The sequence below is a fragment of the Pleuronectes platessa genome, chromosome 8, assembly GCF_947347685.1.
Source record: "Pleuronectes platessa chromosome 8, fPlePla1.1, whole genome shotgun sequence".
In the NCBI taxonomy this organism is placed as follows: domain Eukaryota; kingdom Metazoa; phylum Chordata; class Actinopteri; order Pleuronectiformes; family Pleuronectidae; genus Pleuronectes; species Pleuronectes platessa.
The window spans coordinates 9796100-9811295 of NC_070633.1; the positions used below are offsets into that span (position 1 = coordinate 9796100).

At 42.5% G+C, this 15196-nt stretch overlaps 2 protein-coding genes across 2 annotated transcripts; one reads left to right on the forward strand and one right to left on the reverse strand.

Moving 5' to 3' along the window:
- Positions 1-1924: 1924 nt before the first annotated feature.
- her5 (hairy-related 5) lies at positions 1925-2744 on the reverse strand. The gene is made up of 3 exons (XM_053429541.1): positions 2675-2744; positions 2493-2588; positions 1925-2386 (listed from the first exon to the last, which is right to left on the reverse strand). Exons 1-3 carry the CDS (start codon positions 2723-2725, stop codon positions 1925-1927), a joined length of 609 nt encoding a protein of 202 aa, XP_053285516.1. The 5' UTR covers positions 2726-2744.
- A 2451-nt stretch (positions 2745-5195) lies between these two features.
- her11 (hairy-related 11) lies at positions 5196-7015 on the forward strand. Its single transcript, XM_053428321.1, has 4 exons — positions 5196-5249; positions 6027-6122; positions 6213-6306; positions 6423-7015. The coding sequence occupies exons 1-4, from the start codon at positions 5196-5198 to the stop codon at positions 7013-7015; spliced, it is 837 nt and encodes a 278-aa protein (XP_053284296.1).
- The last annotated feature ends 8181 nt before the right edge of the window (positions 7016-15196 follow it).

Genomic DNA, 15196 nt, shown 5'->3' on the forward strand with positions numbered 1-15196 from the left:
CAAACTGGAAACCTTATCATAAACATCTCATAATACATCCGAGCCGGACTAATCTGATCCATTTTGCTCGGACAATACGCCAGGCCTTGTTTAAACCTCATTCAGACAGATGCTCCTCAAATGAAACTCTAATCTGATTCCAGCTTTAATTGATTTACTTCAGTGATGTGAGCGTTTCACCAGGGAGCTGAAGCTTTGAGGTGCACAAAGGAGCATCCTGTCCACAGATCAGCGCAGCGGGACTAACACCTCCTTTCATAGGAAAGGTTTCTAACGAGCTGCTAGGGAATGCGTGCATGCGCATCGCAACACTGCACCAGACACAAGGATAGCAGAGTTACACAGCTTGGACATTGGGCATATTTAGATGATAAATGGGATGAACTGTACTTTTATTTGTAAAAGGTAAATCGATGGTAATTTAACTAGAATAACCCACGTCCATCATCCAGTTTTAACGGTGAATTATAATTCCCTTCAACAAGCTTCTTCTCCAGGTGATCTAACAAACATACCAGAACCACCAGGTCACCACGAGTCAAAGATTGTATTCTCTACTTGAAGGTGGACACTTCATTTCCATGCGCTCAGGGAGGGGTCGTTACTGGGCAGTTAGCACGCACCTTACCCGGGATGGGGAACAGTTAGGAAACTATCCAGCGTGCATTCATATGTTGATATACGGGGGCCTGTTGCTTTTAGTGCACTATTCAAAGTTATAGAAGCACACGACAGTGGACACACCGTGTGCGCATCTGCGACATGCGGGCACAATTCAACGAACAAAACCCATAGTCACAGGTTCTGAACAACAACAAAACAGTCTGTCGCTGAAAAGCTTGAACATAAAGAAATCCACGTTCGAACCACTTCAGCCTGATGGATGAAGTTATTGTTGACAATATTATTTTGAATTAACTGAAATGACCGATACATATTCTCAGAATGTTTAATCTGAATATTCAACATTCTACTATGTTGTGTTACTTTTGAAAGGCATGCTAAGATTCAAGATGCGGAAAGGACTAAAGGTGGGGAAATGTACACTGGATGTATTGCTTGCAGCCTCACTCATAATCTTTCATCAGAGAAAAGCTAACGTGGGCTCCCTAACATTTGAGTCGTTGATAAAGTTCGGATGGTGTATAGGCATATTAAACCCACTCCAAAGAATGGAGGTATATGTTCTCGCATTGTTTCGGCGTCTGGGGTTTTGTAGATTGGACACTTTCAGACTAGAAGCAGTCTGGAGCCCGAGCAGTGTGAATGACCACTCTGCTTTGAAAACCATCAACATTTCAATAGACAAGATGTGTCATACTATTTTGTCCAGCCTAGATAAAGTATGTGTTAACTGCAACCTTTTCTTCTTCAACAGCAGCTGGATAGTCGACTCAGGTACAAGCTTTTCACGCAGCAAATAGGCCACTCCAACACTGTGAATGATCAGGAAACTGTACTTTATTGATGATAGGTCAGATACAAGTTCAGCTTCAGAAGAACAGTTTCAACAACCGTATATATCTCGCAGTGCAAATAGGTAAACAAAATCAGCGCCCCTGATCTAGCTGCAAAAGTAAAAGTAGATTTTAAGCACGGGTCACAACATTTTACGCACGCGTAAAAGCTCCGCAAAAAATATATTTTCTCATGGTGTTAAAAGAACACCAGCCTGCAGACATCCCCATCTGGAAAAAAATATCATATGTACAGATCAAATATAAAAAGAAAAATATTTGCACGCGAGGATGGCAGAATAAAAACGCCACACAACTGTGGAAAAAAATCATCTCATGATGTCATAGAAAATGTCTAAACTGTACAGGGGTTCATGGCTGTACAATAAAATAAGATATTTACACAGTTTGCTGTCATATACAGTCAGCTTCATAGTCTCAAATAAAATCTGTGTCCAAAGTGTCTGTTACTGAGGCCAGGGCCTCCACACGGGATCAGTGATGTTCGTGCACGCTACGTTGGAGGAAAACGACGTCCTGCTCTCGCAGTGGAGGCCGGTGAGGTACGGATGAGAGAGTCCGTGCTTGCTGTGATGGCGGGCCACAAGGGGAGCCAGAGAAGACGAGTCACCAGCGGGTACCAGTTTCTTGTGGATGTGTTCAGATGAGGAAGCGCGAGTCTGCTCCTCGGGGAGCGCAAGAGAAGCCTGATTTGCATCTCCGCTGGCTTCTTCTACCTCCTGGCTTTTGGTGGCGATGAAGTGGCTGACGCGGAGCAGGCAGGATCTCATGCCGTCATGGAAGTTGTGCTGGCGGGTGCTGCAGGCCTGGTTCTTGGACATGACTCTGTCCTCATCCTTCTCTGTCCTCAAGAAGTGGACCACGCTCTCCAGAATCTCGGCCTTCTCCACCTTTGGATTCTTCAGTTTCTAAACCAAGAAAAGCACAGTACAAATTAGCCACTAAATTAACTAATAAAATTAAGAGCCAGAGGAATCACGAACACCGTTACAAAACCATGACGCGCTAACGAACCTCATTTTGTGTGCCCTCCAGCATCAGAAGTCTTAAAGTCTCCAGACTGTGGTTGATTCGCTCACGTCTGCGCTTCTCCATCAGAGGTTTGGGCACCTGGAGGGAAACGCACAACATTAGACTGATACGTTCTTCTTTCAAAATGATATATTCCCTTTAACAGCCGGAGCTCAGCAGCTTACCCTTCTCATGGTCCTCGGCCTGGGAGACTCAGGTGAAGATAAAGCCTTCATGCTCAGAGCGGTGTCGGTACAGTGGAGGTGAAATGAAATGAGCGAATATTTGCCTCCTCGGTGGAATTTGTTGATTTCTTTAATCAAAGCCGCGCCCCTGACACGCCCCCATTCATTCAGCAGGTCTTGAATACAACTGAATTACATCAACAGAAAACGAGGGTCTAAAGTGTGCCGAATACCCCCCCCCCCCCCCCCCCCCCCCCCCCCCCACACACACACACACACCCGGTTGCAAGGGTTACTTCATCGGTTTGTCAGTTCGCACAAATGTTTAAAATTTAGTTATTTTACTCAAAGTTGTGTTTTTATCAAGTCATTGGATCTGTAGTGTAATTAGTTACCTTCCCTTATTAATGAAGCCCAATTAAAGTTACAATTTCCCAATGTCCTACTTTATTTAGGACAAGAGATAAACTAATTCTTTCTGTCTTTCTTTCTTTTTGCATAATTTACATTTTACATCAGCTGATTTTCCCCACAGTTTTCAACAGTTTTACGCACGCGTAAAAGCATCACAAAATATTTTTGTTAAAATAAAATGAGCCAGGAGACACTTTTTGACTGATAGATAATGTAGATAGCTATAAGTAAAGCCACTTCTGTTTATCAACCCCCCTGCCACCCCCCAGTCCCACACACACTTACACACCCATCAGCCAAATTGCCCTGCTTCACACCTTTGCGCTCGTGTGTGTGTGAAGCAGTTGTGTTTATCTACAGAGGGTGTGGTTGGTGTGAGGCGTTGACGCATGAACAGCCCGTTGTTGCATGCTCTTTTTAAAGATGTGTGGGGTTTAGGGCGAGAGTGGGATTTAGGCTTTTTTGGGGGGCAGCTTCTTCGGCACTGGATTTCTGCTGACCACTGATCCCCATAATTGGCTAAAGTGTGGAGATAACACAGGGATGATCGGATCACGGAGAGATTAAGAGGCTTTTCAGAGGCAATGATACTTCCGTTTAAAATCAAAGACAGGGCGATCAGTGGAGGCTCAGGGGTCGCTCCTGGTAACCATGACAATGGAGAACTATATGGAGGCTCAACTAACTATATCGAGTTTAACATAGTTTACATTTTGTACGAAATTATGATAAGTATATTATACAGTCTATAGCCAAACTTAAAAAATACTCCCTCTCACAGATTTAGCATTTGGATGTTCATTCTCTCTCTCTGTATGTGTGTGTATAGGGATTTAAGACACGTGGACCCGCCCCATAAATAAGTCCCATACTTCCTTCTCCTGAGCCTGTGATGGAAACTAATGAGTTTTAAACGTAGTCTTTGGTGCTGGAGAGACGAGCCGTTCGCTCCTGATGTCATGACTTCTCGAGTGAATCAGCCTCACACTCACAAAAGAGTGTCTGAATCCGAATGTCGGGTCAGGTATGAAGCCACGCACACTTAACACTCATGTGTAATAATCACCCTCACACTCCATCATCACCATGTGACCTGATGTGCTCCCCTTTGCCCACTGTTCCCACACATCCCTTGACCGCCACGTTCATAATAGTCTATCGTTAAGATTAATTCAGCTTTCTTAATCCTCATGCAGAGTTCCAAATGTATAAATAGATGCAGGAATGTGAGCGCCCAATAGTGGCACTTCTTTATTCGCACCATCAGTCTCGTAACGCGCTCTCATTTGGTCGTTTTCATCACTTAGTGCAAAGTGCTGATGTCTCACACTTCATAAAAACTCGGAGCTGCTCACTCTCTCACTTCAATTCTGTTCCCACGACCAGAAATCCCCGAGGTTCCCATGGTCTCACTTCTCTGATGCCTTAGAGACAATGTGTCACATCTACTAATACAATTAGTGGAGCAGAGGAGTGTGAATCGAGAACGTGGCTGATGTTACACAATGTTTGCCATCTACTCTATGTGTGCTATTAAAAACCTTTTATTTGTAATGTGGCAGACATTTTATCCCAGTGTCGGTTGGAATTTGGGATTAAAGTGAATTAGTCAGTAATTTAAAGATTAGAGAAAAATATATTCATTTTATTCTAACAAATAGCTACAGTATACATAGTTTTTCCCAGAGCAGTTCATTACGAATGTCATACAGAATGACAACGTTAATAAAAACTTTATTCAGAAGCCAAATGATTTAGTTTAAAAAGCTTTTATTTTTTTTTATTTATATATATATATATTGCAAAGCCATTCAGACATGACAAATAAAAGACAACTCTTCTGATCTTCTGTCAGAAAAAAGATCATATGACTTTAACTGTGATTTTATCCTAATTTCTCATCATTAGTCAGCACGTTAGATTATTAGTTTCGATCTCGCCCAGCCCCATAGACCCATTTCAACCACTCTCTGTTCAAGTGCCGTCACTGACACCTGTCAGCCAATCAGAGGCTGCACCTCGCCCATTTAAACCCACCCACAGGGAGCAGGAGGCTTTATGAGCAGCCGCAGTTCTCACTCTGGACATTTGGACCAAACACAGCAACATGACCAGAAAACTGCAAAACCCCAGTGTGGAGGATGGCAGGAGCAGAAAAAGGGTAAGAATCTAATCATTCTTTCATTTATCTGGGGACACTTGCTAACTGTACCTCGAAGTTAACACAATTATTTATGAGAACAAATGATGGAGTAACACTCTGTAGATTAGGGAGAGCTTTAGGTTATCCTCTCCTGGCTGCATCATGGTGTTTATCTTTCTCTTTGCCTCTAAGTCATCAGTGCAGGAAAATCCAAACTGTGGATTTTATGGATTTTCTTTAAGAATACCAAAAAAAAAAACAGAAAAAGAAGCCTCTTTATTATTGCGTTGTATCACTTTAACAGCAATGCAATTCTTTTTTACATCCGAGAACCGAAAACTGGTTCTTATGTTCTCTTCGTTGTTTAGCTTTAGAGGTATTACCAAAGACAAGCTTGTTTTCTAATCATACATCACAGCAAAAAAAGTTGCATATTTCACAGGTATTGATTTCTAAACATAAAACACCACAGCCGGAAGGAATTGTAGAAATCAAGTTTTGTATCTGTCATTTTTTAAAGTGAATCCACCTCGACCAGTTTTAAATTTATCTTGGTGCATTTTGGGGGGAATAAGTCGACCTGTCCATCGTATAAACTTGATACATGTTTATCCAGTCCTCAGTCGAGGGGAGCTTTGGGTTTCACACACTTACAACTCACATGCCATCAGCAGGATTTTCATAAGCTCTCTGTCTTTTGAGTGTCACTGTTGTGGACAAATGCATCATCATTGCACATTAATTTCATGACTTGATGAGTAACCTCAACTTAACTATCTCCTGATCTCTTTCTAGATCCTGAAGCCAGTTGTTGAAAAGAAGAGAAGAGATCGCATAAACCAAAGTCTCACTGAGCTGAGGAGTTTGCTGTTGAATCACACATCGGATCCAGTGAGTCAAGTCAAAAGATCACAAAAAGATGCTGCACGTATTTCTTTCATTACAATGATGAAAACAATTTTTTTGTGTTATCACTCACAGCGACTACAGAATCCTAAAATAGAGAAAGCAGAGATTCTGGACCTGGTTGTGGAATATCTTCAGAAGTGGACAGATGGAAAGAAAAGGAGCAATGGTTAGTCAAATGTAATGATTCATCAGCCCCATGAAATGAACTTGAAATGTAAATCTGTGTTGTAATCTTACACCCCTGTTTTCCCTCTCGCCTTCGTGTCTTGTCACTTGTTGCAGATTCTCCTAATGGTCAGACGAAGACTTGTGCTCCTGTGTTGAGCCTTCCTCCACTCTTCAGCATCCAGAGTGCAGGTTTCCAGCAGTGCATGTCCCAGCTGAGCAGCTACATGAGCAGAGTAACACCGGCACAGAGAACGAGCCTAATCGAGGGGCTGAAGCATCACACAGAGAAGCAGCTGGGACCAGATTTCAACCAGAATACGTCTGAGCTGCAACAGGAAGCCACGTCTGCGGAGGAGCCTTCCAGGACGCTGTTTCCGTCCCCCTCTCCGTTTCAGCCCAACTCTTGCTCCACGCCATCCCACGACTACCTCTCCCCCCCCTCTTCCCCCTGGTTCTCTCCTTCTTTCTCCACATATGCCAGCTCTCCTCCGTTCCCGTCGTTCTCCTCTCACTTCTCCTTCCCCCCTAGCCTGTCACCTCCATCTTCCAACACCTCCTTCTTCAGTTTCTCGCCCACGGCCCCTCACACCAGCCCTGCTGGCACCCACTTCCCACCACCCTGGGCCCCGAGACCCTCTCCACACCTTGTGCCGAGGGAGGGGTCAACACCGAACTCTTCTTCGTCCGTGTGGAGACCCTGGCTTTGAGGAGGAGGTGCAGAGACTGACAATCTGAGAACAGCAGAGTTAAACTTGAATGTGTGGATGAGAAGTTGAACTACTCTTCTGCAATGTACAGTGTATATATTATCAAATGTTATATATTTTATATTTCTCTTGTGAATAAAACTTGTATTTGAATCTTACAAAGTCTCAGTTTCTGCATGTATCTACTGTATCTATGTCACATATATATGGAAACATATGAACACATTGCAGGTTTAATAATCACACCCTCACCACATGACTGTCCATGGGACTACTTGTCATTTATGATTGTGACAAATTCAGATTGAGGCCCACAGATCAGGATTCAACAAGGTCGGACACAATACATTTTCTCCAATATTACATTTTTTCAACCCGTAGATAGAGTGGAAAAAGTCATTTTCCTCCATGGTTTGAATCTCAGTCCAGATACCTATCCAGTCAGTCCTTGTTGGAGGCTCAGACTGTGACCATTACATCTTTGTAACTGGCTGCCATTAAAACAAATATTTGTTTTGTACCAATAAATGAGCTGCAACGTTACCAAAGTAAATTTCTAGAGGAGCAGTCACTTCCATCAGCAAAGATGTTCTGAATTATTCGTGCCACCTTAGTGCGACCAAATGGCTGGAAAGCTCCAAAATACATAGAAGATCAATCAATAAATCCAGTTTTATTTGCATATTAACAAATCAGAGTTTGTTTAAAAAAACTTTTAACAGGTGGAAAAATGTAGAAACCTCAAATAAGAAAAACGACAATACTAATTCATTTTGGCTTTAGGTTTCCTTACTTAAAAACAACAGATAAAATAAATAAGTCTGTGGCTCTGCTCATTCTCATCCCATTGCTCTGTGTCTGATGGCCATTTTATAACTAGTACAATATATGGATATAAAATTAAAAGACATTAAAAAAAACAAAAAACATGAAAATTAAAAATATCTTTAATCCCTTGGTGGTTTGGGGATACACATCTCATCTGTGGGTCTTGTGTGGAGAAGCCGGCCAGTAATGTGTTATGAAGAGCTCAGGCACTGAAGGGAGACGCCTGCTAATTTACACATCAGAGTCTGTGTACAGGTGTTAAAGACTTCTGCTGCATATGTGGGAAAAGGTTTTGTAGAGCTGTTGTAGGTCGATGAACTGCCTCAAGTGATGTGCCCCCCCACCCCCCCTCTGCTCGAGGCTCCATTTGCTGCTCCCAGGACAACGTGCCTGATTTTCATACCCAAATGTCAGCAGTCGAGTTGCATTGTGGGAACCACAGATAATGGCAGTCTTTAACGCCACACGTTTTCTTCGTTGTCCAAATGTGCTGCCGATAAATGCTTTCCAGGTTCTAGAGCAACTTTAAAACTTTTAGAAAAGCCGTCGCCTATATAACTGAAAACTTCACTGGCTTATGGCAAAGGTTAACTGTTAAGGTCAAGTGAGAACATATTCTATTGTTCTACAAACATTTTGGGTATCTCTTGATAAATTCATATTTTTTATTTCAAATGAAAAATTTGTGGCATGTGCAGAAGATTTCCACATATTAATGTCAGCGTGGTGTTTGTTTGACTTCACCATCTGACCAATGGTTCATTAATAAATAATATAGTTAAAAAAGTTTCTCAAACAACCCCCACATCGTTCCGGTTGTAAATACTGAAGGTGAGAAATGAGAGACGCTTCTCACCAGTTCCTCAAACAGCAGTCAAACTGGGAGCTCCTGCCACTGACTCATGTTTCCACGGAGCTGCTGCAGATTAGTCAGGACGAGAAAACAAAAAACCATAATAAATCATTTACATCCCGACTGTGGAGAATGAGCCCCACAGCATTTTGTCAGTGTGTTTGTTCAGCAGCATTCCATCTTTTGCTTGTTAACACATTATTCTTTACAACCAGAGATTTCTTTTGTGTTAGCTGTGCAAGTGTCAAACCTGAAAACCCCAGACAGTTATATAAATATACATTTTATACATATGGCACATTTCTAAACAATATTAGAAAGAAGAGAAAATGGATTGGATTGTATAAATAGATAAATAGGATTAGTCAGGGTTAATGAGAGCCAGTGTCAAGGTTTCATAAAATGATTTAAGAAGGGATTTAAAAAAAGCTTGATAATTTGTCTAAATTCAACAGGGAGGGAATTCCATAATGTGGGAAGTCTTACTCTTGAGGCCCAGGCCCAATTTGTGACAAGGTGAGAGCTTGGAGTGACCAGCAGGGCTCTGTCGGCAGATAAATAAGTTTAAAAGTTATTTGTGTGAAAGGTCATTTAAGGCCTTTAAAGTGAGCAAAAGACTTTACAAATAAAAACAAAATTGAACAAGGAGCCCACACGGTGTCAGACCTCACCCATCGGATGGCACAGGGGTCCCTGAACCACAGTCTTTTCTCATTGAGCTCAGACAAAAATCTGAATGACCTGGTCACACTTTTGCATTTGAGCCAAATCCAATCTTCATGACATTTTGTACTTGTTTAGATATGGCAAAGCTGCAGAGTGCATCTCTGAGCTACAGTGAAAATTGGTATAGGTATTTTCACAACAATCCAATTTCTCCTGCAATCTGTATCAAAGGTTTCCATTGAAGGTGTCCTAAAACATTTTTAAATCGAGCTCTGTAGTTTACAGAATGACGTGTGAATATGGCAGGAAACTTTGGACAGATTTTAGCTCTGTCTTCAGCTCCGAACGTTCAAGAGTAGTTTCAACCAAAGTCAGAATTAAAGTGTTATAGTTAAATTATATTTGAAAAGGCTGCAGAATACACATATCTCTAAAAAGATTCTTGACCATTTGTCTCTGTGTGTGTCAGTTGTAGTGAGAAGTTTACAATAAACATAACTGTTTTACAATGGAATTCATTGGATAAAAGTCAGTGATAAATTTTACCTTAAGGCTTTTATTTGCAGAAGATAAAAAATTATGTGGGAATCATCAAATGTGAAAGTAGTTGGTTGTTGAGATATTTTAACCTAGGTGACCAGCAGAGGGCAGCATTGACACAGTAAAGACTGGTGTGGTGCTCTCCATCCCTCACTGACCCTACTCACTGTGAGTGGAACAGAGTGTGGGGGGTGGGGGGGAACTAAACAGAGGATGTCATTCAGTTGTTGCACCAACGATAAGCCCAAGATTCACCATCATCAATCTTCTGAGTTTTGAGCTCATATTTATCTCATGATCACATCTCTATTACGAGCTCTGACCATCTCCAGCACAGAGGCACCAAAGCATTGGGCCTGACAAAACAGAATTCATCACATGATAGAACACGTCTTTGGATAATGATTACCCCCCCCCCCCCCCCCCTTTGCACTGAAGAAGCTCCCGCTCCCGCTAACAGTGCCATTAGTTCTGAGGCGGCCATTATTCGTTGTCAGAGAAATGAGAGGGCAGACACACGGTGGGGGGGGGGGGGAGCCTGATGCCCCACACTGTCTCTGCACGTCCTGATCGCTCTGCACGGACGTATGAAAGCAGAGAAGGTCGCTCAGGCTGCAGAGGACCGCTGCTGCGGCACGCCACATAATTAATAGGGAGAGAGATCACCCCCTTTGGAATGACCTGACAATGGCTGAAAACTCCTTGGCATTTTCTCAGGACACGCTGATTAGAGCTGATCCTGTTACCCTCTTTAATCACTGTTTTTGTTTGCCATGAATGCGCCCAGGCATTCCTGATGTGAGCTTGAAAACCCCGGGATGTTGTTCTGCAGAGATGTCAGAGGTTTGACGTGGCCTGCCGAGGCCCTGCGAATTCTTTCGTGCTGGTGCATTTCAAATATCCAAACGCTGAGACGGGCCTGGTGTCAAGCGTTTTTCATCACACATGTGCACACTTGTACGGTTTTTAAGTATACACGCCAAACAGCGAGAGGACGTATTGTACTGTGCTGGTATGTTCCACAGGACAAGTGATCATCATGGCTTGTACCAGACCTTAAATATCTGCTTTACTTCCCAGGGCTGGTGCTATTAATCTGTCTTATCTGATGTTGTGTTCACTTAAAAATAAGAACTTTTAGAACCAGCTCTGTCCAGGGTGGCCTCTGAACTTTTCCTAATTTAAAGTATTGAAGGGGATAGTGAACACAATGTGAGCAAATATACCAACAAGTCATTTGAATCCCCCCTAACATTTAAAATACTTGACTCATCAATAACTGAGTTACCATTACTACAGTTACAGATTTAGTTTTACTACTGATATTTGATTCAGATAAAGGTGTCAGTATGATAAATCTAATGCTGTTTTGGTTAAGGAGGGTGTTTTCATCAGCAGCTGTTTGTTTGTTAGTTTGCAGGATTATGCAAAAACTACTCAACAGATTTCAATGAACATTTGTGTGTGTGTGTGGGGGGGGGGGGGGGGGGGGGGGGGGGGATCCAGATACATTTCTTTTTCACTTTCTTTCACATCGCAAGGGGGGGTTTTCAACATGTTCCTTGATTTTTTTATAATTATTAGCATTATTGTTATTATTGTATTACAATAAAGGCTTAAGGAAAACAAGACAGAAAATGTGATATGTAATAACTGAATACAAATATTACATATTTTTCTTAACAATAAGCATAATACTAATAATACTAATAATACTACTACTTCTAATAATACTAATAATACATAAGAATGCACTGTAAGGTTTACAAATTGGGAAGCAGATTATTTGACATTTCCTCGCTCTCTTCCTCCCTCCTCAGGTCTTATTGATTCGACAGAGTGGATCATTTGCACAGAGGGCAGAATTTACCGACGTCTACACAAAGAGCAATTTTGCAAGATCATTCCAAACTGATTTAGGTAATTTTGATAATTTATCCTTTTTCCAGAAGATCTACCCAGAGCGAGATCGAAGAAACTTGTCCACGTTCAGTGTTTGTCTTTACAAAAGCAAATGGCTCTAATCTACTCGAGTGATTTTCTAAACTTTGTACTCAAAGTGTCTCTAACCTGTGTGTTTGTGTTGGAGTGACCGCGCATTCTTCTGGAGTTGAGTCAATTTGTTTGACTAAGCTCTGTTTAGCAAGACAATCCATGGATTCAGTGCTTTTTATCAGTCCGATTGAAGGACTGCTGCAGACTCAGTCAGCATCCCCGGAGAAGCACTCCTCATTCTCATGGCATGACAATACCAAAGAATGTAGATCTGTCACTACCCACAACTAAACATCATTTTTTCCTCTCTTTCATTTCTCTCTATCTCGCTCCCTCTCTTTGGGAGCTGCTTTGAAGTAAACAGGGAAAGGATCCCAGACTGTAGCAAATTACCTGAGGACTGAAACATTTTTGACATAAGTCCTGAGAGACGAGGGCGAGCCACTTTTCCTGGCGGCCTCTTTGGCGTTTTTAATCTGGGGCTGAGGGAGACAGCAGTGCTGACAGAATGATGGGACAGCTGGATGAGCTTCCAGGCAGCAGGCAGGAGAGAAACCAAAGGGCCACTGCAGACGTCTGCAAACACAGCAGAGCAGGGCATCGGACCTGGAGCAGGACGAGCGCTCGCCTCCTCCATCTCAACAGCTTGAGTCGCAATCATGGAGCTTGAAATTAAATATAGAAACGATTTGTTTTAATCTAATTTTAAACACAAGGCCTCACATCTTCATGATCATCTATTGCAGGTCGTGAGGATGAAGGTTTGTTAATATCTTCCCCAAGGAGGTTATGATGTCATCCCTGTCGTTTGTTTGTTTGTTTGTTTGTTATTTAGCAAGATAACACAAAACAGATTTCAACAAAACTTGGAGGGAGGATGTCGTACAGATCGGGAGAGAACCCATTAAATGTGTGCGTGGATCTGGATCAGGGCTTGGATCCAGGATTTTTTTTTTCACTTCTTAAACATACCAACATTTTCACATATTTATCATAATTCATTGATCTTGATGAAAAATTATGACATGTTTAGGGGACTGATATGAATGTTTTCAATTTATTACAGCTTGATTTGTTTTAAGGGCACTATTGGGTCTCAAGATTAAGATTAAAATGCATTTATTAGTCCCAAACACATGCACAGACATGCACAGGCACACTCATGCACGTAGGGAAATTTAACCTCTGCTTTTGACCCATCTGGTGCAGGACACACAGAGCAGTGAGCGACCATGTACGGCGCTCGGGGAGCAGGTGTTGGGGGAGTAAGGTGCCTTGCTCAGCGGCACTAGACAGGGTAGGGAGAATCCTCTTGGATTTTTGGACAGATCAATCCAGGTTCGTCTTTTTGTTGTTTCTCCGTGGAGTCGAACCAGAGACGAACCACGACAGAGGGATTGAGCTCTACTGAGTTCCATTGGAGTTATTTGTTTTACAGGGCTCCGAGGATGACAGTGTTGGTAGGTGCACCAAATTGATATATTGTATATAGTTTTTTTTGCAGCAGATATTTAGTTTTGAGTACTAATTCCTCCAGGGACTTTAAACGACACACAATGGGGCATGAGCGGTCATTCAATTCGGCCCCTCTGTGGACAAAGAAATCAGAAAATCCCACAAAATATCTTCCCAGGAGCTTCGTTGCCGTGACCATCGTCCTTAAAGCAGACAGGAAGTAACCTGAGCCGAACAGGAGGGAATCGAATCAGACATTGCAAGCTTGTTTTTCAGGGCAGGACAATTATATTTGACATAAGGAGCTTTTCTGTCATGCATCAGTGCTCTCCACTTTCAGGGGCTGCTATCACGTTGGTCCGGCAGTGTGCCTTTCTTCCTCTCAATTTTACTAAGTCATCTCAGAGGAAATGACGAACAATGGCCGCCTTTTCAGAGCTCCTGTGACCTCTTTCTTCCTCAGGGAGGTCGCTGCAATCAGGTATTCAAGAGCGTTTTGTGATTATTGCTCCTTTGCTTTGCCCACGTTGTTGAATTTCTGATCTTTTCTGCGCTGCTTCAAGATATCTTTGGATTCACAAGTGTAGAAATAGGTTCTCTCATGGTTTCATCAAGTTGCAACTTATTTTAAACCTTTGCTTTGATGAAGCCAATTTTTATATTATTTTACTGAAAGGTTTCAAGAATCACCCTGCTCCTGCCAGTGTATTCTTATTTTGTGTTTGAGCTCTGGATCTGTCTACTTTGTGTCTGGGAACTGCATCCTCCTCAGCCTTTTCTGACCTTATCGTCCCTCCCCCCATGGGTGGGCTGTGACCCTCGCTAGCCTGCAGCCACCACAGGTTACTGACTCTCACCCTGCAACGCTTGTAATCCCTGGGATGTACCTCACTACACACTGTGCTCTTTGCCCTTTTCCAAAATTCAGCAGGACCCCGACAGGTCGCAGGTCATTGCACCAAACTGAAGCTGCAGATAAAAATAGCCACTGATACATATAGGTCATCTAAAAATGGTCGCTCCTGTCCATTCTAATTTGAGAACACATTGTCTCACCAGCAGTCTTTTGGGAACTTTTGACATTTTGTCCTGATGTCACCAGACACAGGAGTGAGAGGCCGTTTTGTTTTGCAGTGGAGGCTCGATGATGAGGACGTTTGTCTTCCTCATATGTAACCTCATACTGCTGAGAAAATGTCAGAGTGGACATCAGATTCTCTGGGGCCCTTGAGGGGCCCCACGCACTGACAAGTAGAGCCGTCTGTCCTTATCTCCACCACGTAAGAATTCCACGTCTGCAGCGTCTGAAAACAAGATCTTGAACAATGTAGGTCAAAAGTAAGACAGGTCTAAAATTAGTCTCCTTTGTGATTGTGTTTGACGTTGTCCTCATTTACCGTAGTTTTAATATATATATAATATTCTAAGACGAGTGATAAAAGACGACAGGAACTTTTCTTCACTGCATAGATTCCAAATTTACCACCCGGGGAAAAATCAGAAACTGATGTTCCCGGATGAACAAACAAATCAAGCCAGCACACATGTTGTTTTTGGATCTATCTCTGAAGCATTACCAGAGTGGAAAATATTTCTTTTTTATTGCAGTGTCATGAGCTGACACCTGGCAGGCCTGTTGCAGATGAGCATGTGCTGTGTGTTGGGGATCTGGGGTTTCCCGCTGCAGCTCTGTGCAGGAACAAGCTGTGAACAGGAGCTATAACAGGAAATTACATACCTGCATTGCCAGTACCTGCACCCTTCTGTGCTGGTAGTCACCATTAGGAGCGCTGTGAGGGGTGTGATTATGTCACTCTGAGCAGGGACGGACAACAGAGAACTAA

Coding starts and splice junctions, on each gene's coding strand:
- her5 (XM_053429541.1), bottom strand. CDS start 2,725: ATGAAGGCTTTATCTTCACCTGAGTCTCCCAGGCCGAGGACCATGAGA. Junction 2,589..2,674: donor GGCCGAGGACCATGAGAAGG/GTAAGCTGCTGA, acceptor GTTTCCCTCCAG/GTGCCCAAACCTCTGATGGA. Junction 2,387..2,492: donor TGGAGGGCACACAAAATGAG/GTTCGTTAGCGC, acceptor TTCTTGGTTTAG/AAACTGAAGAATCCAAAGGT.
- her11 (XM_053428321.1), top strand. CDS start 5,196: ATGACCAGAAAACTGCAAAACCCCAGTGTGGAGGATGGCAGGAGCAGA. Junction 6,123..6,212: donor TGAATCACACATCGGATCCA/GTGAGTCAAGTC, acceptor TATCACTCACAG/CGACTACAGAATCCTAAAAT. Junction 6,307..6,422: donor TGGAAAGAAAAGGAGCAATG/GTTAGTCAAATG, acceptor CACTTGTTGCAG/ATTCTCCTAATGGTCAGACG.